Here is a 23,598-nt window from a genome sequence, read left to right as displayed (position 1 = left end):
TCAAACAACCTAACCTTACACCTAAAGGAGCTAGAAAAAGAAGAACAAACATACCTAAAACCAACAGAAGGAAGGAACTATTAAGATTGGAACAGAAATAAATGACATAGAAACAAAAACAAAAAAACAGAACAGATCAATGAAAGCAGGAGCTGGTCCTTTAAAAAGATCAACAGAATTGATAAACCTCTAGCCAGACTCTTCAAAAACAAACAAACAAACAAACTTGAATAAACAAAATCACAAATGAAACAGGAGGCATAACAACCAACACCACAGAAATACAAACAATTATAAAAGAATATTATGAAAAATTATGTGCCAACAAATTGGACAACCTAGAAGAAATGGATAAATTCCTAGAAGTATATAATCTACCAAAACTAAAGCAGGAAGAAATAGAAAATTTGAACAGACTGATTACCAGCAAGGAAATTGAATGACTCATCAAAAACTGCCAACAAACAAAAGTCAGGACCAGTCGGCTTCACAGGCAAATTCTACCAAACATTTAAAGAAGAGTTAATACCCACTCTTCTCAAACTATTCCAAAAACTAAAAGAGAAAGAAAAACTTCAGAATTCATTCTATGAAGCCAGTATCACCCTGATACCAAAACTAAATAAAGACACCATAAAAAAAGAGAACTATAGGCCAATATCTCCATACTAACAAACTGAATCCAACAATACATTAAAAAAAACACCATGATCAAGTAGATTTATTCCTGGTATGGCAGGATGGTGGGTTCAGCATTCACAAATCAATGTCTGTGGTAGATCACATCAGTAAGAGAAAGGATACAAACCATATGATCATTTTAATAGATGTAGAAAAAGCATTTGACAAAGTACAACATCCATGACAAAAACCCTCAACAAAGTAGGTGTAGAGGAAACATATGTCAACATAATAAAGTCCATCTATGAAAAACCCACAGTTAACATCATACTCAGTGGTGAAAAACTGAAAGGTTTCCCCCTGAGATCAGGAACAAGACAAGGATGTCCATTCTCACCACTTTTATTCAACATAGTACTGGAAGTCCTAGCCACAGCAATCAGACAACAAATAGAAATGCATCCATATTGGTAAGGAAGAAGTAAAACTTTTACTCTTTGCAGATGACATGGTACTGTATATAGAATACCCTAAAGCATAAACCAAAAAAAGTACCAGAACTGATAAATTAATTGGTAAAGTCACAGGATACAAAATCAGTGTGTAGAAATCTGTTGCATTCCTATGCACTTATAAAGAAGCAGCAGAAAGTGAAATTAAGAATTCCATTTACAGTTGCACCAAGTACAATAAAATATCTAGGAATAAATTTAACCAAGGAAGTGGAAGACCTGCACTCTGAAAACTATAAATCACTGATGAAAGAAATTGAGGATACAAAGAAATGGAAAGACAGTCTATGCACATAGGTTGAAAGAACAAATATTGTTCAAATGTCTATACTACCCAAAGCAATCTACGGATTTAATGCAATCCCTGTCAAAATAGCAACTCAAACTAGAACAAACAGTCCTAAAATTTGTATGGAACCACAAGAGACCCCAAGTAACCAAGGCAATCTTGAAAAATAAAAAATGAAACTGAAGGTATCACAATTCCAGACTTTTATTACACAGGTGTAGTAATCAAAATAGTAGGATACTGGCATAAAAATAGACAATAGATCAATGGAACAGAATAGAAAACCCAGAAATAAACCCACAATTGTATAGTCCCTTAATCTTCAGCAAAGGAGGCAAGAATATACAATGGGAAAAAGACCAACAAATCGTGTTGGGCTATCTGGACAGCTACATGCAAAAGAATGAAATTGGACCACACAATGTATTTCTTCATACACAAAAATAAACTCAAAATGGATTAAAGACCTACATGTGAGACCTGAAACCACAAAAATCCTAAGAGATCATAGGCCGTAATTTCTCTAACATCGGCCATAGCAACATTTTTCTATATATATCTCATGAGGCAAGCGGAAAAATAAACTCTTGGGGCTACATCAAAAAGCTGCACGGTAAGGGAAACAAAGGCCAACTAGTGAATGGCAGAAGATATTTGCATATGACATATCTGATAAAGGGTTAGTATCCAAAATATATAAAGAACTTATACAACCCCATACCCCAAAACAATAATCTAGTTTAAAAACAGGCAGAAGACATGAACAGACATTTCTTCACAGGAGACCTAGGGCGCCTGGGTGTCATAGTCTGTTAGGTCATAATCTCATGGTTTGTGAGTTGGAGCCCCACATTGGGCTCTGTGCTGACAGCACAGAGCCTGCTTCAGACCCTCTGCCTCCCTCTCTCTGCCCCTCCCCTGCTCATGCTCTTGCTCTCTCTCTCAAAAATAAATAAACGTTTAAAAATTCTAAAGAAAAAAAGACATATAGAGGACCAACAGACACACATAAAGGTATTCGGTGTCACTCATCATCATCTAAATGCAAGACTACAATGAGGTATCATCTCATCTGCCAAAATGGCTAAAATCAAAGACACAAGAAACAAATGTTGGCAAGAATGTGAAGAAAAAGGAGCCCTCATGTACTGCACAGCCACTGGTGCAGCCACTGTCGAAAACAGTGTGACTGTTTCTTAAAAAGTTAAAAATAGGGGGCGCCTGGGTGGCGCAGTCGGTTGGGCGTCCGACTTCAGCCAGGTCACGATCTCGCGGTCTGTGAGTTCGAGCCCCGCGTCAGGCTCTGGGCTGATGGCTCGGAGCCTGGAGCCTGTTTCCGATTCTGTGTCTCCCTCTCTCTCTGCCCCTCCCCCGTTCATGTTCTGTCTCTCTCTGTCCCAAAAATAAATAAAAAACGTTGAAAAAAAAATTTAAAAAAAAGTTAAAAATAGGGGTGCCTGGGTGGCTCAGTCGGTTGAGCATCCGACTTCAGCTCAGGTCATGATCTCACACTCCATGAGTTCAAGCTCCGTGTCGGGCTCTGTGCTGACAGCTCAGAACCTGGAGCCTGCTTCAGATTCTGGGTCTCCCCCTCTCTCTGCCCCTCCCCTGCTCATACTCTGCCTCTCTCTGTCTTCAAAAACAAATAAAAACAGTAAAAAAAATTTTTTTTTAAGTTAAAAACAGAACTACCCAATGATCCAGTAATCACTACTGGGTATTTACCCCCAAAATACAAAAACACTAATTCAAAGGGATACATGCACCCCTTTGTTTATTGCAGCATTATTTATAATAATAGCCAAGATATGGAAGCAACCCAAGTGTTCTTTGGTAGATGAATAGATGAAGAAGTGGTATATATTATATATATATGAGTATGGCATATAATTATATGTAAAATATTTTATATGTTATATATTTATTATATATGGTGCATATATATATAACGTATTTTATATATGTAATGAAATACTTAGCGATATAAAAGAATGAAATCTTGCCATTTGCAACAACATGGATGGCACTAGAGAATGTAAACGACATTTTTAGAGAAAGACAAATACCATATTATTGACTCGTGGAATTTAAGAAATGAAACAAAGGAAAAAAAAAACAAGGTAGACAAACCAAGAAACAGATTCTTTTGAAAAGATTTTTTAAGTGTTTATTTTCGAGAAAGAGGCAGAGCATGAACAGGGAAGGGGCAGAGAGAGAGGGAGACACAGAATCTGAAGAGGGCTCTGAGCCATCAGCACAGATCCCCATGCAGGGCTCAAACCCACCGACCCACATGATCATAACCTGAGCTGAAGTCAGACACTTAACTGATTGAGCCACGCAGGCACAAACTGGTAGCTGCTGGGGTGGGGGTGGGGGGGCAATCGGTGAAATATGTAATGTGGAATAAAGAGTACATTTATCATGAAGAGCACTGAGTAATGCGTAGAATTCTTGAATCAATACATTGTACTCCTGAAGTTAATATAATGCTATGTTAACTATACTGAAATCAAAATTAAAAACTTAATAAAAAATTATTGCTAAAAAATGCTAACCATAATCTGAGCTTTCAGTGAGTTGTAATCAGTAATCACAGATAACTAAAAAATATAATAATGAAAGAGTTAGAAATACTGTGAGCATTACCAAAGTGTGACACAGACATGAAGTAAGCAGATGTTGGAAAAATGACACCAGTAGGTTTGCTTGATGCAGTGTGGCCATAAACCTTCAGTTTGTAAAAAACAGAAGCACAATAAAATGGAGTACAGTGAAACAAGGTATGCCTGTATTTATTTGAATTGCAATTAGTTCTTCACAGCAGAAGACACTGTATAAATTTAATGGGATTCCTCTGAAGCTTTCATTTGGTGACAACTTAGGATCTTGCCGAGACTCCTCATTTGCTATGCTCTCCTGATCTGCCCTATGTGCATTCCTGCACACATACACACACAATTGATACATACCCAGCTTTTCTTCCTCTTAATGTTCGTTTTACTACTTGCTCCATCTTCCTAATCAGAATTTAGCACAGTGTATGAGGAGCAAAGAATGTAATGAAGCTTCAAAGACCTTTCTAGAATAAACCAAAGTACTTGGGTGTATTCTGTTCATATATCCCTAGCTCCACATAAAGTGGCCCTGCCTACTCTCTACCCCCAGTTTGTTTCCTTTTATAAACTGGTATTATCAATGAGAGAGGGAAATATTTCTAAATGAAACTTTTTTCTACTTGTGATCTATGCATTAATGCAGATTTAATGGTAGAAAAATATAGAAGTTCTTATTCTGTTAATGCTTTTGACAGGAAAGATTCTTAATAATTAAGGCAAAGCAATAGAAATCATAATTCATTTAGTGAATATTTGAAAAAAATTAAATTGTTTAATGATACCCTTTATATCTTGAATTCCCAAAATAGATACTCAAGATAATTTGAAAGTAACTCTTTTAACAAAAGATATAGTTTAGGACTTTTACGACTTTTAACTCTTTTAACAAAAGAGTCAGTTTGGAACTTTTATGTCTTTTCACTTGTTGTTAATTGGAATTATTTGCATTTGTTTTGTTTCAGAAAAGAACTACTTTTAATGAAGTACACCGTCCGTTGTGAAAGTGGAAAAGTAAAGATAATTCATCATGCCTGCTGTGGCTTCAGTTCCCAAAGAACTCTACCTCAGTTCTTCACTAAAAGACCTCAATAAGAAGACAGAAGTTAAACCAGAGAAAATAAGCACGAAGAAGTATGTATTCTTTGCTAGTTTCACTGAATCATATATTAATTTTTACTTCATTTCTGTATTATTAAATGAATTAGAGGAGTAGTCAATTTGAAGCTTATTTGAAAAATGGCATCATCACATGAATAAGACCTGCTTAGAGAAGTTCTTTATCTTGGCAGAATGTATGTGTATTCTGGCAAAATGCATGTTTTCTATTCTTTGGACAATATATCAGATTATAAGTTTAAGAGGTGAAGACTACGAGGTTTCTACAAAACTCATACAGCCACAGTTAATGTCCTTTCATAAAATAGTGCAGAAATACTTCTTAATTAAAGATCATTTTTATCCTTGTATATTTCACATGGAACATCTGGTCCTAGCATAGGCTTCTTTGATTAAAGGAAGTGAAATACGTATTTTTTTTTATCTTATATTCAGCATAATATTAATTTGTACCAATTTAACATGAACTTTTAACTAAATGATTTATTTTATGTATTTTTATTTTTGAAGACATGGAGTCTATCAACCTGCTGAGGTCGAGGCTAGAGATGATACTTTACTGATAATGATTACAATATCTATCTTGAGATAAAATGTAATTGTGAGGGAGAGGTCCAGGTATTTTGATATCAACTGGAAGTAATTTCGCTAAAAATGGGCTATCAATAAGATTGTTAACTTCTTGAAGTTTTGTCTCCGTTAAGAGACAAGAGGCAATAGCGAACTTTTCCTCTGAATTAATTTTGACCGACAAAGGAGATTTGGAGATTAATGAAGTAACTGCATTACTGTAGAGTTGGAAATAGAGTTTCAGAAAGAAAGATGGATTTACTCAGCCATATACCCTGGACTTGGGGTAAGCAGATTGTAGAAATCAGGGAGAAAAGAGGGGTTCTGTGGGTCCTCCATAAATGGAAGGCCCTAAAAAAAAAGATATGTATGATCCCAAATGAACCTGTGAACAGACGTCTAGAGAAACCTATGAATGCACAGGGACATCTTTATGAGTCATTTTCTACATGAATAGACAGAAAATGCAAAGAAAAAACATCAAGGATGAAGAGGAGGGAATAGTAGAAACTTTAAAGAAGGTCAAGAAAGAAAATCCCAAAATGAACTGGTATTTCTAAGCATCATAATTATGGACAAAATGGGCTTTTTAAAAAGAGATCTTTTTAGGGGCAGGAAGAAGAAGAGAGGGATTGTTTCACTTCTTGAGCTAAGTTGGTAATATTAATGCAGTGACAGAGAAAGCAGCTCTTTAACTTCTGTTGAATCACTTTCAAATAGGAAACAATGGGAAAGATAAAGCCACCTTGAAGCTTTCTCAGAAATCTTTACCTAATCCTAAGATAGATCAGTTTCATTCTGACAGTGTCTAGGTTAGCTCTGGGACCACCCTGGTCCCATAGGAAGTGATATGTCAGAAGGACTCCCTAAGTATAGAAACACAAACTCATGTTCTTGCTATGTCACAGCACTATTCTAAAAAATGCTAGAATCCTTTTAGGATTTTTGGTTGTTTCACTGGACTCACAGCAGCACTGCAGCCATCTCACCTTGATCTGCTACATATAAGCCCGTGAAATGTACATGCCTCAGAGTGAAAGTTTAAAGAAAACCCAAGCGCTGTTGCACGTACTCCTAAGCTCTTCTAGGGAATCTCCTTTCTAGCTTTGGTTTGATTTACTTCTGTCCTAGGACTGTGATGCCATGCTAGGCAGGGCATACACACTGACTAAACTGGTCCTTGTATAGGACTGTCTTTGGTCCTAAGTATCACTTTGGCCCTGTTCCTTTGTGTGGTGTTCTTGGCCTGACCAATTTCATCATTAATCCATGTTTGCAGTTGTGGAGCAGTTTGAAAAATATAGAAAAACAAGAAGCACTGCTTTGCATAAATAAGTTACCAATAAAGAGCATTATATATAAGCATTGACACTATAATTGGATTGCCAGAACTTTAGTCCTAAGTGATTGCATTTCTCTTGCAGAAATGCCTATTTTATTAATTTGCTTTCTAAAGAGTGTTAACCAGGCAAATGGCCTTATAATGAAGGCCACAGAATCTTTAAATATTTTACTGAAGTGGAATTTTAAAATGCCTTATTTTTAGACTTTAAATCTCTTTTTGTTCCACCAGGACCAGTGAATAAGAGTGCAGTTCGGCCATTTTGTAGAAAACTTTAACCGGTTGAAAAGATTGAATCACGTCCCCTTCCCTGTCCCTTTTTTTTTTTTTTTTGGATTTTTAGGTGGGGAAATTTTTACAACATAGTTAGAAAGGGATGAAGAAAACTGAAAAGTATTTTAACATTAAAGTAATAAAGATTTTGCCTTTCTTACTTCAGTAAAAATGGTATGGAGTTTTGTTCTTTAATCAGAGTATGACTATTACATGGCTGCCCAAGGAACACTTGCCTCAGGATTATCTGTTAGCAAATCTTTTAAAAACTAGGCTTAATGCGTTTTGAATAGCTTGATGGAATATAAACAACTATTAGGAAACAGAACTATTTATTTGTAGGCTAGGGGAATTTTCAGGTTATATCCTAACATATATCTAACTTTGTACCAGTTATGAAGTAATGCAATCTACATTATGAAATTCATGTTATCAAAATACTCTGTAGACCTTAAACATGACTCGCCCTGCCCCCTGCCAATGTGTCAAGTGTTTTAATTATTTTTTTTCTCTAATTGAAGTTATGTACAGAGTGCCCTGAAGATCTTCAAGACAGCAGAAGAAAGCAGATTAGATCGTGATGAGGAAAGGGCCTATGTACTATATATGAAATATGTGACTGTTTATAATCTTATCAAAAAAAGGCCTGATTTCAAGCAACAGCAGGTACCTTTTATTTCTGCATTCTTATTTGCTAAGTTATTTTTGCACAGCAGAGCTATCGATTTCTTCTAAGAGTTTTAACTAATACTGAAATTTAGATCACATTATTCAGCAGCATGTTCAAACTCCTTTGCAGATAGAAAAAGCAGATTTAGTTTGATTATTTGCAAAGTTATATGTGTATAAATGTGGATACACTCACACTATATACACATACCTAATTTGTCTTGGATTAATACAAGTTTTTTTTAAATTTCTATTTTTGAGAGAGAGAATGCACGCACACACGTGCAAGTCAGCAGGGGAGGGGCAGAGAGAGAGGGAGACACAGAATCTGAAACAGGCTCCAGGCTCTGAGCTGTCAGCACAAAGCCCTATGTGGGATTCAAACTGACCATGAAATCATGACCTGAGCTGAAGTCATATGCTTAACCCACTGAACTACCCAGGCGCCTGGATTAATACAAGTTTATAGCAGCATACAGACACATAATCAGTTTTCCTCTCCACTAAATGATCGCCAAGTCAAGTGGAAGGATTCAGCTTACTCATGCATTAAATAAGAAAATTGTGGGGTGCCTGGGTGGCTCAGTGGATTAAGCGTCCCACTTTGGCTCAGGTCATGATTTGCAGTTCATGAGTTTGAGCCCTGCATCAGGCTCTGTGCTGACAGCTCAGAACCTGGAGCCTGCTTCAGATTCTGGGCCTCCCTCCCTTTTTGCCCCTCCCCCACTCAAGCTCTGTCTCTCTGTCTTTCTCAAAAATAAATAAACATTAAAATAAAAATGTGACTGCAGCTGTACTTTCTCAGGGTTCGAGGTTTAGTCACTTATTTTGTGTGTGTGTGTTTTGTTGTTTTTTAACTTTTTTATTTGAGTGTAGTTGACCCACAATGTTAGATTAGTTTCAGTGTACAGCATAGTAATTCAGCAACTATATGTTATGCTATATTCACCACAAGTGTAGCTACCATCTCTCACCATACAAAACTATTGCAGTATCATTGACTACATTCTCTATGCTGTGCCTTTTATTCCCATAATTTACCCATTCCATAACTGGAAGACTGTCTCCCATTCCCCTTCACCCATTTTCCCTATCTCCCCACCTCCCTTCCCTCTGGCAACCATCAGTTCTCTGTGTTTACAGGTATGATTCTACTTTTTGTTTGTTTATTCATTTGTACTTTTTTAGATTCCACATTTGTCTTTCTCAATCTGTTTCATTTAGTATAATACCCTCTAGGTCCATCCATGTTGTCATACATTACATAGTCATCCTTTTTACAGCTGTGTAATACTCCAGTGTGTGTGTACACATACCTACACACCACATCTTCCTGTTTCATTCAACAAGTGATTAGTCACTCACTTGTTTTTATGTGACAGCTTTTTATATTTGAATGACATTGTCGTCATGTTAGGGTTCAGTTAATACTGATTACTTCCATTTTTATTTTTTATTATCAATGTTATTATTATTACTTTTTCTTTTAATCCTTTGAGCAGGTACCTTTCTTCCACTTTGCTGAAGCCATGGGGAGTTAGGGAAGGAGGGTAGGAGAGGTGTAAATGATTAAAAAGAATTAATGACTAGGATAAATGTTGCTAGAGAAAATGGTTGCATTTCAGTTGCACCAGAAATAGGCAAAAGAAGAACATAGACACTAATGAAATTGGAGGAATATTGTTTTGGTGGTTCCACCTTTACTTAGTAATAATCTTGCTGCCAGACAATAGTAGTCAAATACTGCTTATAGGTTTCTTACCTGGTGGAGAAGCCATTCTTGAATTAGTGTTGAGATTTTAATTTGTTCACTGGTGGTAGAATTGGCTTGCCTTGTTTAAATTGACTTACAGAAGTACAAAAAAAAAAAAAAGAGTTCTCATATTCTTTGAAATAACTTTTTTTCCAGAGTAGTGTCACCAGTATAATTTCTTTTGGTTAAGTGGGTTAAGGGATGACTTTAACGTTTGATTTAATAGTAATAGGGGTACCTGGCTGGCTAAGTCGGTAGAGCATGAGACTCCTGTTCTCAGGATTGTGAGTTAGAACCCTACATTGGGTGTAGAAATTATAAATAAATACACTTAAAAAAATTGTGATAAATCATTGCTGGTATTTCTTCTCACCAGCAAAGTCATGTTAATAATAGTTACAGGGATTTAGATGTAGCCTTGGAAAGGTGGCCCCTTGCATTTGGAGATGAATCCTCCTGTCCACAGATGGCTAGATTGGTCCTGCCTTAGAACATTCTTGGGCATGTCTGTCTGCAGGTAAGGTGTGGCCTTCCCAAATTCAAACATGTTTCTGCATGTTCTTTGATGGTTTTTATGGTATCTATTAAAGTGGAATCACTTTATTTTATGTTTTAATTTTTTTTAATGGTTATTTTGAGAGAGAGACAGAGCGCGAGCAGGTTAGGGGCAGAGAGAGAGAGGGAGACACAGAATCTGAAGCAGGCTCCAGGCTCTGAGCTGTCAGCATAGAGCCCAACGCAGGACTCGAACTCACGAACCATGAGATCATGACCTGAGCTGAAGTCAGACACTCAACCAACTGAGCCACCCAGGTACCCCAAAAATGGAATTGCTTTAAAAAGAAGTGTAGAAGTGTTTATTAGTAAAGTAAATACTTTGAAAGAGTTGCAGCTTTGGATAACTTGGTAGTTTTGGTGTCTGCCATTTTGTCTGTTGTAGGAGGGCCAGGTTTTTATGTTTACTTTTTACTGTATTTTTCTTTTAAAAAAAAATTTTTTTTTATTGTTTATTTTTGAGAGAAAGAGAGCACGAGCAGGGTAGGGGCAGAGAGAGAGAGGGAGACACAGAATCTGAAGCAGGCTCCAGGCTCTGAGCTGTCAGCACAGAGCCCGATGTGGGGCCCAATCCCACAAGCCGTGAGATCATGATCTGTGCCAAAGTCAGACGTTTAACTGACTGAGCCACCCAGGTGCCTCGCTGTATTTTTCTAAGTTTGTAGTTACTTTTATCCTTTGAGAAGATTGGTAGTGTTTTTGCTGCTACTACTTTTTAACTTGAGAAGGTTAGGAGTGCAGTTTAATCGATAAATTTTTTCCATTTCCACAGAGTATCTATTGCATTTCCAAAGGGAGTAGTTGAAAGTGGCAGGAGTTGTTCAGCTTAGGAAGTTCCCTGCAAAGGCTCAGGTAACCCTGGCTGTTCATTTGCTCTGCCAGGGTACATTTGCTCTGTCCAGGGTACACATCTGCTTCTGCCTTAGAACTGTTTTTCGTTTTATTTTATTTAGCCCAGCATCTCCAGTGCACGCCAAGTATGTGAAATGTTAAATTTACTAACTAGATGGGGCGCATGGGTGGCTCAGTTAGTTGAGTGTCCAGCTTTGGCTCAGGTCATGATCACATGGTTCGAGTGCAAGCCCCGCATCGGGCTCTGTGCTGAGAGCTCAGAGCCTAGAGCCTGCTTCGGATTCTGTGTCTCCTTGTCTTTCTGCTCCACCCCCGCTCGCACTCTCTCACTCGCGTGCGCGCGCTCTCTCTCTCTCTCTCTCTCTAAAACATTAAAAAGATTTTTTTTTTTAATTTGTTAGCTAGATATTTTCTGGGTTTTACCCTTTAAATCAGGTTGTGACAGAATGTAGTGTCACCAGTCTTCTTCAGAAACTTATATCTTTCACTCTTGTACATGAGGGAATATTTCAGGTTTAGATAAGACATTAACTTCACAAGCTCACTAGCAGAAGACATTATATTTCTTACTCGTTGAAAACAGTCTATGAAGAATGTTTTCAGGGTTATCTGAAAAGGGGGTGGAAGACTAATGATACTGAAAATATTAGTGTAGCAAAGTCTAGATAAAATCAGAATTAAATTTTTAAGTCTGTATGGCATTATTGTTGATTATTCCTAAATATTATAGGCAAACTTTTTTGTTTGGGAAATCATGAGATTTGTTTTTTTTTTGTTTGTTTGTTTGTTTTTTTTGAGAGAGAACATGAAGCAGGACAGGAGCAGAGAGAGAAAAAGCAAATATTAAGCACTTCACACTCTCAGCACAGAGCCTGATGTAGGGCTCAATCCCATGTCCCTGGGATCATGACCTGAGCCAAAATCAAGAACCAACTAAGCCACCAGGCACCCCAAGTTGTTTGAATTTGCATGTTCAGGAGTAAGAAAGTTTTCCTTGGGTTAACCTGAGAAGCAAACATTTTTAGTTGTGTAAGAATTGGATGTTATTTTTTATTTTGCCAATTGTCAATATTGTTGAAAACTTGAAAATATTCATACTTGCTTTAACTGTGATCCTTTAAGAGCACGGAAAGAGAGAATTATTGACAAGAAACCTTACTAATATTAGGGAAGGGTCTTCTGGAAATTTGTAACAGGTATGCCTAAACACAATGTTTTCAGCATTTAAACAGTGTTAGGCTGGGCTTACGCTGACTTTTTAATAAATTCATGTCAAAAAATTAATACAACAAGTCATGGTATTTTTTGTTTTTGTGTTTTATTTTTATGAGAGAAACCTTACAGTAATGACTAAATTTTGTTTTCTGTTAAGAGAATATTGCATCTAAAGTCTGGACATTGTGGCACTGAAGTAATTACAGTTTCCACTGTAATTTTCAGTTGATACAGTATTGAAAAAAACTAAACTTTTATTGAAATTATATAGGGAAGGATCCTTTTAATTTATTTAGTCTTTATTTAGAAGAATAAGCCTAACTGAAACATTGCCTACTTATTTATTTATTTTAAGTAATCTCTACACCCAACATGGGGCTCAGATTCATAACCCTGCCCCTGAGAAGAGTCTCATGCTCTATCAACTGAGCCAGCCAGGTACCCCCAAACATGATCTTCTTTTAGGCTAGATAGATATATGATAGCTATAGGTTTTAAGTTTGTTTATTTTTGAGAGAGAGAGAGAGAGAGAGAGAGAGAGAGAGAGAGAGAGAGAGAGAAAATGGGAGAGGGGCAGGGACAGAGGATCCCAAGCAGGCTCCACACTGTCTGCATAGAGCCCTCCACAGGGCTTAACTCATGAATGGCGAGATGGGTGAGGTCATGACCTGAGGCAAAATCAAGAGTTGGAAGCTTAAGCAAGTGAGCTTAAGTTTGATGCTTAACTGATTGAGCCACCCAGGCACTCCCTTGGATCTTTTTATGTTTTATTACTGTATCATTTGTGATGAACTGTGCTACTAGGCTCTATTTGCACAGTCACATTGACAGGTTGTGGCTAATTAGATCCAAAAATCAGTTAGCTGAGTCTCACTTTGCTATTGTCATGTCAAACCAACCTTGATTTGAAGATATCTCTGACTGCAGGATTCAGTGAGTGACTTCTTAGAGAAGTGATCTTGTAGCAGGATTCTCGCACAGAGAGTCGTGACACCGAGGCTTTTCTGTTTAGGAAGCAACTTTATTCATGCCGGCAATGGCTCATTTGAGATCACACCCGAAGAACTGAGCCCTGAATGTCATGTAGCATAGTTTTTTATATATTTTTTATTTCTTTGTCTTCCATATATGGTAACACACAAACATGTAGTCTGATTAAGTGGTCTTGTGTTACAAGGTTGTGAGGGATGTCACATATGCTTATAGCCAGGTTGCCTTGAGGGCTTTTTTTCCTTTATATTCCTTAGGGAGGACACACTACCACAATTTTTCTTAACTTTATTATGCTTGTTAGTAAATTATGTGCCAAACAAGTTGTGTGTGTGTGTGTGTGTGTGTGTGTGTGTGTGTGTGTGTGTGTTTAAAGAAGAGTGTATTATTAATGATTTATTTCTACCATTTGATTTTCATTCAAGGTTTCCTTGGATGTGAAACTTGTTTTATATCAAATGTTTGACTCCACTTGAGAGGTGGGTCACTATTATAAAATAAAGGTGGAAGCCCCAAAACATCTCAGTATAAAACAAGTAAAACAGAATAAATCCCATGTCAATATACAATTTACTGCTTCTCAGACTAGAGAAAAAAAACTAACATATTTACAAAAGGAAATCTATATTTTGCTCCTGAAAGCTTTGCTTTTTGGCACTTATTCATAAATAGTAAGAATAGTATTTATACTTCTTAAAGGTGTCTCCCAAATAAATAAAATTATTACCTATTAGGTTTTTTAGCATACTATTGATATGAAGAGATACTTTGAAACATTTAGAAAATAAGTTGTGTTTATGTAGGTTAAAAGTTTAAAAAAATACTTCATTCAATCATAATGTTTTCATCCAACCTTTCTTTTACATAGCACCATGATTTTAACGTTTTTAGCATTAGTGCTGTGTACAATGGCCAGTACTAAAATTATGGGATGGTTTTCTTATAATTTTAGGACTACTTTCATTCAATACTTGGACTTGCAAACATCAAAAAAGCTATTGAAGAAGCTGAAAGACTCTCTGAAAGCCTTAAACTCAGGTACAAACATTATTATAAAATCTTTAAAAGAACATATATTTAGAAGATAAAAATAATATTTAGAACTTGTCTGACCATGCATATGAATCCCAGTTCCTAGCAATAAATCTTACATTAACTGGAACACAAAAATGAGAATCTTTTGCCATATTAATGCCTTTATTGTGTTCATGTGTTACCATTCATATTTTTTACTGAAAATCTAAAAATATGTAGAATGATAGATTCTTAAGGTAAGCATTGGTAGAGTAGATTGGAGCTCAGGTCCAATTTTTTCTAACTCTCTGGCAGGATTCTTGAGAAAAATATAATTCCTCATATTCCTCAGGTTATAATGTGCTACTGGACATTGGTCTTAGGGAAATGAAGTATTTGTGGTTAGTTTTGAACTGCATAGTTTGCAAAAATTATGTATGTTTAAAAACAAATCTAATTCTAATATTTGTCATGAGTGCCTTATCAGACTTAGAAAGTAATTAGAAATTAAAAACAGTATGTTTGAATTTTTAGTCATTAATAATTCTTTGTTTTTTTATTTTTATTTATTTTGGTTAGTCATTCTTTGAATAATGAAATAAAAGGGGAACGATTTTTCTTAATGATTTTTCACACTTGGATCAATTAACTAGTCTAATTATATACATCATAGTCTTTACTTAGAAATTATCTTTTTGAATTAATGTATTCCCTTCATCCTTCCCAGAAATTACTAATCTTGGAGCTGGAATATGTTAAGATGGTTGATAAAAGTTGGAATCACTATTCTCTTCCTCCTTTAGCCAGTTAATGAACTAAGTAGAGTAGAATTTCTCCTAATCTTTGAGTTACCCCTATTGACTGTTTCTCTTGGATTTACTAAGTTTTTCCCTACTTGTACTGTTATCAACAGTAATATTCTTTATTCTTTTATCTTTTGGGCATTAGGGCCATTTTCTCACTTATTTATTGTCTTTTTTATATTTTGAACTACTTTATAAGTAAATGAGTCTTTAGAGTTAATTTTAGGATTTTAAGTCCTTTGTAAAAGAAATTGCAGCAGATGTGAAATTCAGTGGAAAGGTTGGAATTAGTGCAAGGAAAGAACAAAAAACATTAAGCAACTTTAACTTGAGATCATAGTGTTTCTTTTCAGGATATTTGGCAATTTGAAATAAATCTACAGAGGGCAAATTTATGATTTGTGGTTTGTAACAGAACACTGGCAGAATCAAATTTCAGTTGGAGGGAGAAAGTATGCTGCCATAAAATATCCTAAGGTAGGGTACCAATTTTATGGAACTGGAAGTCCTTTACTTTTCATGATCATGCCAATAAAAGACACCTTGACTTGTTTTCTCAACTAGATATGAAGAAGCTGAGGTTCGAAAAAAGCTTGAAGAAAAGGACAGACAGGAGGAGCAGCTGCAGAAACAGAAAAGGCAAGAAGCAGGAAGAGAGGATGGTGGTACATCAAATAAAAGTTCCTTGGAAAATGTAATGGATTCCAGAGACAAAACCCAAAAGGTATTTCAAATTTATTCTGTGATGTTAAAAAAGACTGGTTCCTTTTTTTCAGATGATTTGCTTAAGGTGAGTTGAGATACCACAACAATGTACTTTGAGACAACAGGGGTAAAATTTAATGTGTTTTTTATTAGAAATTGAATTAAATATTCTAGCTTCATTTGATCCCAGGTTTCTCTTGGAGCTTCTATAGAACTGTGTTCTGTGCATTAATTAGTTTTTTTGCAGTCACTGTTAACTTGATTACAGTAGTAGAAAGAGCATTAAAGCTGTGATTCAGTATATCTGAGTTCCAGTCCCATGTCAGGTCTTGCTTAACCGTTCTGGGACTTCATTTCCTTACTGCCAAGTGAAGATCTTGAAATAGATGATTTTTAAGGTTTCTTCTTTCTAATAAATGTAATTTGCATTGAAAAGGATTTGGTGTACTAATTTGGTGCCTAACCTTTTATCTATTTCTAGGGTCTCATACTCTTCCCTTTGCTTTTTCTTCCTTTCTGCCCATTTCCCTTTCCTCTTCTGTTTCATTTTATTCAGCAGCTCCTTGAAATCTAGCTACATCATTTGTTTGCCAAGAACCATCAGTGACTCAGTCTGTACCTGCCAGCTACCACTGTCTACTATATCTCCTTCCTTCACCTTCTGAGGAACAATTCTTCCTAAAATATAATTTCTTTTTTTCTTGGGGGGGGGAGCTCAACCAACATTTATTGAGGAGTTATTATATTCTAGTCACCATACATTATCTATAGTTAATTCTTAGAAAAAAAATTTTTTAGATTATTTATTATTTAATTTATATCCAAGTTAGTTAGCATATAGTGCAACAATGATTTCAGGAGTGGACTCCTTAATGCCCCTTACACATTTAGCCCTTCCCCCCTCCAGCAACCCTCTGTTCTCCATATTTAAGAGTCTCTTATGTTTTGTCCCCCTCCCTGTTTTTATGTTATTTTTGCTTCCCTTCCCTTATGTTCATCTGTTTTGTATCTAAATTCCTTATATGAGTGAAGTCATATGATACTTGTCTTTCTCTAATTTCTCATAGCATAATACCCTCTACGGAACCCATAGTTCCGTCCACGTAGTTGCAGATGGCAACATTTCATTCTTTTTGATTGCTCCATTGTATACATATACACCACATCTTCTTTATCCATTTGTCTGTCAATGGACATTTGGGTTCTTTCCATACTTTGGCTATTGTTGATAGTGCTGCTATAAACATTGGGGTGCATGTATCCCTTCGAAACAGCATACCTGTATCCCTTGGATAAATACCTAGTAGTGCAATTGCCAGGTTGTAAGGTAGTTCTATTTTTAGTTTTTTGAGGAACCTCCATACTGTTTTCCAGAGTGGCTGCACCAGTTTGCATTCTCACCAGCAGTACAAAAGAGATCCTCTCTCCACATCCTCGCCAACATCCATTGTTGCCTGAGTTGTGAATGTTAGCCATTCTGACAGGTGTGAGGTGGTATCTCACTGTGGTTTTGATTTGTATTTCCGTGATGATGAGTGATGTTGAACATTTTTTCATGTGTCGGTTGGCCATCTGGTTGTCTTCTTTGGAGACATGTCTGTTCGTGTCTTTTGCCCATTTCTTCACTAGATTATTTGTTTGGGTGTTGAGTTTGATAAGATCTTTATAGATTTTGGATACTAACCCTTTATCTGATATGTCGTTTGCAAATATCTTCTCCCCTAAAATATAATTTCTTAAACTCTGTTGAAATTTAGGGAAGGATTTCTGCTTTACTTTTTCTTAAGCATTTTGTAGCTTTCAGCTATCATTTGTGTGTGAATCATCATTGGTTTCATTAAGAAATAGATGTTGAGGGTGCTTGGGTGGTTCACTTGGTTAAGCTCCTGACTCTTGATTTCAGCTCAGGTCATGATCTCATGGGTTTGTGGGATCAAGCCCTGCATTGGGCTCATCCATGCTGACAGCATGGAGCCTACTTGGGATTCTCTTTCTTCCTCTCTCTCTGCCCCTCACCTGCCCGCACTCTGTCTCTCTCAAAATAAATAAATAATAATAAATAAATAAACATTAAAAAACATTTAAATGTTTGACCTTATACTAAGCACTGTGAAAAAAGAAATGAAAAACTAGTGGTTTGTTGATTTTAGGAACTCATAATATAAGCTAAATAACACTATCTTAGGGAGATATAGGTTAAATGGCTGATATAGATAAATACAAGACTTCAAAGAACTATGTGAAATGATATTTTAATCTCTTCATTTTGTTGCCTTTCCATCAGGAGGGCCAACTATTTTTTTGTTACTTTTATTTTTGTTTAGCCTTTTTATATTGGGAAAAAACCACAATTAAACACTGTAACCCAGTTGCAATAGTCAACTAATATTTGTCACATTTTTTTTGGTCACATTTTGTATCTGTACCTCTCCCCTTTTCTTTTGCTGTATTATTTCAAAGCAAGTTTCAGATAACATACCATTTTGCCCCTAAATATTTCAGTATGCATCTCAAAGAAAGGGACATTTTCTCAATAATGACAATGCTATTTTTCCATCTCACAAGATTAATAGTAATTCCCTGATGTAATGTAATATCCAGCCTATATCCACATTTACCCACTGTCTCATAGTGATACTTCAGAGTTGATTTGTTTGAATTAGGATCCAGATGAGGTCCACTTAGAGTCTTTTGGTTGTTATGTCTCTTAAATACTCTCTGCTTGAGTTCCCCTTTAATTTTTTTTGTTTCATGCCTTTGGCTTTTTAATACTAGATCAGTTCTTTGAAATGAACCAACCACATTCGGGATTTATCTGATTGTTTCCTCCTTGTATTATTTAATTTCTACTTCTATCTTCCGTATTTCTTGTAGGCTGAAAGTTCAGCCTAGCAGCTTAATAGGATTCAGGTTCGGTTTTTGTTTTTGGCAAGAATGCTTAGTAGGTGATACTGTGTACTTCATAGTGTATAATATTAGGAAGCACGTAATATACATTGCTTTTTTAATCTTAGTGATGCTAAAATGGATCAGTAGGCTCAGGTAGGTCATTGGTTTTCCCATCTATAAAATGAGTTAGTACCTGACAGAATTATCGTATGTTGTCTTGGTTAGAAAATACAAATTTGTAAAACCTTATATTACTTCATCTTCCTTTGATTATATAAAGAGAACTCTGAAGGGAATTGCCAGAATTTTTATTTCATTGCAAGAAATATTCTCTCATTAAATTAAATATTAAATTCCTGTAACAGTCTGTGCTTTTACATTATATTTAGTCATTAACTGAAGAAAATTTCAAGGAAGTGTTAAATGATTCTGATGTGCTGCTGGTTATTTTAGCTGTTATCTATTGCCAGATAATGTGGGAAGCCATTATTGTTCATCTGTATTTTAATAAAATGCCAGTACTCCACATGCTTCATTTTCCAGGCTTTCAGTTTCAATGATGTAATAGAGTTGAACTTTATGTTTCTATGAAAATTTTTACTTCTATTAAAGTTGAAACTTTTTTTTTCCTGTGAAATAGATAAATGGTGAAAAGAGTGACAAAAATGAGACCACAGAGAAAGGTAAGTGTGACAGAAAGAGGGAGTCCTTTTAGGTTATTATTGAGATCTTCTTTTAATCAAAGTAAGCTTCAGATTTTACACAATGAGATCTTAACATTGTGTCTAATTTGTATGTAAGCTTTATCATTTTTCTTAGCCTATGCAATTATATTGAAAATGTGTTTATATTCCGTATATATCATGGGGAATATTTATGGTAATATGTAATTAAAAACATCAAAACCATAGTTTATGCTTTTCATTCTTTTTTTTCAAGATGTAGTTTAGCATAGCAGTTAAGAGCATGGACTCTCTGAAGTCAGACTACCTGGATTTTGCTGGCCCCTCCTGAATTTCCATGTGATCTTGAGCATGTTATTTAATCTCTACCTTAATTTCCCCATCTGTAAAGTGAGGATAATATTAATACCGATTTTATAGACTTACTGTGAGGATTGAATGAGTTAATATATTTGAAACTCTTAGTAACGTGATATGAGGATTTGTGTATTAGCTATTATGACTTTTGGTTCTAGTTTGTAGACCTAATTATTTAAAATCTTCACTCCCCTCAAAAATATCTACACCAGTAATTTGGATATTATCCATAGGTGGTGTTGATGTTCCAATTACACGTATGTGACCTATACAACAGGACTCAGACAGTTGCCTAAGTTTTCCTTTCTCAGAAAAGATTTAATTATTAATTGTATGTAACACTAAAATAAATTCTCTATTTAAAGTATTATCATACAACAATTTAAAAAATAAGATACCTTCCTAAAAGATGTTATTAATTCATTCCAAGATTTGTTTTTATCTATGTTTTTTGTATCTCATTCTGCTTAGGTGTTATTTCCCTAAGTGGTTTGTTCCCAACTTGTTTAGATGATTTTGTTGTCAAAATGATCTTGATGGTTAGAGAAGTAGGGTGGTTATTTTCAGCTGGGTATTTTAGCTTAGGAGATCATGTGACTACGTTCTTCTCACATCTCACTGCCAAAATAGTTCTTTACATTTTTAAGCTCCCTTGTAGCAGCTTTTTATCTTTTTAATATTTATTTATTTACTTACTTTTAAAGTTTTTATTACTGAAGTATAGTTGACTTTGTTGTGCTTTTTAATCTTTCATTTCAGATGGTAGAAGCTGTAAGAGGAAAATAGCAACATAACAAATATTTATTTTGGTTAAATATTAAAGGGCTAGAGAATAAACATTTTAGGCTTGGGGGGGTCACTGAGGTTCGTGCTGTCACAGCAGGAAAGCAGCAGCCATTGACAATATGTAAACACGTTTGTACAGCTGTGTTCCATTAAAAACAGGTGGCCATAGTTTGTCAACCCCTGATGCAGAACACAAAAAACAAGCCTTTGACTTGTTACTCTAGGAATACTTGAAAATCTAAATGTTTTTTAAATAGTCCCCATAAGACCTCATCAGAGACTTTTTAAAAAGAATTTAGAAACTGTCAAGAATTTTTGAACCATGGATTTTTTTTCTGGTTGACATTTTTCATATGATTTAATTATTAGAGAATAAGAAAATCTTCATGAGATACATATATTAATTTCCTTTATTTTGTACCAGCAACAGTCAGCACCTGATGTAGTTGTAACCTCAACAGCTAGCTTTGGTATTTAAGCCTTCAGAAACGGAGCATTGAACTAGTTTCTTGATGAATGTCAAAAACACAAATTATATTTAATGTTAGTTTAAAAAGTAGTAAGTAGTGTGATGGGATAGCAGGTATATGACAGCTAGTGTACTTCACTCTTCTAGAAGAAGCAATTATTGTCCTGTGTTTAGTGATAAGAAAGCACTTGGAACTAGGTGTTTTTTGTTGCTTATATTGTCTCTCTTGATTCCAAGGGGCAATCACAGCGAAGGAGCTATACACAATGATGATGGATGAAAACATCAGCTTGATTATAATGGATGCTCGAAGAATGCAGGATTATCAAGATTCCCATATTTCAAATTCTCTCAGTGTTCCTGAAGAAGCCATCAGTCCAGGGTGGGTCATTGTGTATTTAGGTAAAATGGTTAACTGTAGACAGTAGTAAATGTTACTACTTACCATCCAGGCTAAATATGATAAAGTAGGCTTTCTTCTCTGGTTACTCCGTAATGTTACACTTTACTCTTTCTCTGAAGGGTGGTATAAAGAACATTTTGGTTTGGGTGTTTTCTCCTATTTGTGACATTTGTAGTCTTATTGGAAGAGAAGTGAAGCTGCCTTTGTGTGCCCTCTCACCCAAGGTTTTTTTTGACTAATTTTTCCTTTTTTTATTTATGAGCTTGTGAAGTATATGCACCAAATTGACTAAAATCGTGAACTGATTGAATTGTTTTTTTATTTAGGAATACCCCATAGTGGGGCACCTGGGTGGCTCAGTTGGTTAAGCATCCAGGTCTTCATTTTGGCTCAGGTCATGATCTCACAATTCATGGGATCGAGCCCCATGTTAGGTTCTGCACTGTTAGCTTGGAGCTTGCTTGAGATTCTCTCCTCTCTCTCTGCCCCTCCCCAGCTCATGCTCACTCTCACTCTCTCAAAAACAAATGAATAAAATTTTAAAAATTAAAAAAAATAAAAAAGAAATATCCATCCTGTTATCTGTAGTAAAAGAGTACATAAATACTTTTTTGGGGGAAAAAAAAACAGTATCGCCAACTGATTAAGTAAATGGATAAACTCCAAAGTCAGACTATATTCAGATCGAAATTGTTTCTTCTCAGCTACATTACTTCTAGCCAGTGACCTAACCTCTCTAAGCCCATATCCATCTATAAAATAGGAATAATAATATTACCTATCTCAGGTTTTGAGAAGCTTAAGTGAAATTTTATATACACAAACTTACCACAGTGGCTGGTACTAGTAAGGACTCATTAAAAATTTTTTTTCTTTTTTGATAAGGATGTTAATCTATAAAATAATGTAAAGTTACTTGCATGAATATATTATGTATTAAAAACTATCATAATAATGACAGAGCTAAACCTCCATATCCAGGGCTATTTTTAGTATTTCAAGTGTTAAATAAATTATATAACCTCTCTGGGTCTTAGTTTATGGGATTGGATTAAAATCTATGGCCCATTTTAAGATTAACTTAAACAGCATTGCAAAGACATACTTTTTAAATTAGTAAAAAAAAAAGGGGGGTGGGGGGGCGCCTGGGTGGCTCAGTCAAGTTAAGTGTATGACTTACACTCAGTTAAGTGTATGACTTCGGCTCAGGTCATGATCTTGCTGTCCGTGTGTTTGAGCCCTGCTTCAGGCTCAGAGCCTGGAGCCCACTTCAGATTCTGTGTCTCCCTCTCTCTCTGCCCTTCCCCCACTTACACACGATCACGCTCTCTTTCAAAAATAAACAAACATTAAAAAAAATTTAAAAATAAGTAAATAAATTAGGCAGTAAAATTTGCATAGTTTTTGGCGCATTTTTTGATGCTTGATAAAGTTTGACCTGAAGAATAGGGTGCTTTGTAAATAATGCTGTTGAAAAGTGACACTAGAATACTTAGTCTAATCAAGTGGGTGTCACTGTATTCCTAGGATTTGAATAGACAAAATTGTATTAATCTTTGGATGGTCTAATCTGTACTAACAGAAAGCCTGGGTTTTTATTGAGTTTAAGTGTTTCCCAAAATGCGAGAAATTTGACTACTATGAAACTCATGATGAGTTTAGGTTGAAGATTAAAGAGTGATGAACTGCATGCCAAGAAAATTATTCCCCTTTAACTTTTGTTTCAGTCTTTCTGAAGTCATTAAAAGAAGTCTGTTTGGTGCTAGCATTCCTTTTTAATATTTGGTTATCTTTCTCACCAGAGAGTAGGCCTTAGAGCTTTCTGGAGGCAACAGTATCTACAACTAGCTGATGGTGATTACTGTATTCTTTATTTTTTATTTTTTTTTAAACATTTTAATACAGTATAGCATACATACAAAAACACTCCTGTCCTAAGTATTTGGCTCAGTGAATTTTCAAAAGCAACACACCCACTTAGGACACCCATTTATCTGACCAGAAATAGAATATTACTATCACTCCAGAATCCCTTCATATGCCCTCTGTTAGTTACTACCCATATCCCCACCCACCAAAGGGAACCACCAGCTTCTAACAGAATAGATTTATTT

General features: G+C 35.6%; 1 protein-coding gene across 1 annotated transcript in view; it reads left to right on the top strand.

The window, feature by feature from the left end:
• Nucleotides 1-23,598, top strand: part of USP8 (ubiquitin specific peptidase 8) — a 76,996-nt gene that overhangs the window by 16,096 nt on the left and 37,302 nt on the right. The window contains exons 2-7 of the mRNA XM_007081842.3: nucleotides 5,003-5,171; nucleotides 7,863-8,007; nucleotides 14,328-14,413; nucleotides 15,757-15,916; nucleotides 19,427-19,469; nucleotides 21,319-21,463. Of these exons, the coding sequence (XP_007081904.2) occupies nucleotides 5,068-5,171; nucleotides 7,863-8,007; nucleotides 14,328-14,413; nucleotides 15,757-15,916; nucleotides 19,427-19,469; nucleotides 21,319-21,463 (683 nt within the window). The 5' untranslated portion in view covers nucleotides 5,003-5,067. The remainder of the gene's footprint in view (nucleotides 1-5,002; nucleotides 5,172-7,862; nucleotides 8,008-14,327; nucleotides 14,414-15,756; nucleotides 15,917-19,426; nucleotides 19,470-21,318; nucleotides 21,464-23,598) is intronic.

Source organism: Panthera tigris, chromosome B3 (genome assembly GCF_018350195.1).
Source record: "Panthera tigris isolate Pti1 chromosome B3, P.tigris_Pti1_mat1.1, whole genome shotgun sequence".
NCBI classification, from domain to species: Eukaryota; Metazoa; Chordata; class Mammalia; order Carnivora; family Felidae; genus Panthera; species Panthera tigris.
This window is presented reverse-complemented; position numbering and strand designations above follow the sequence as displayed.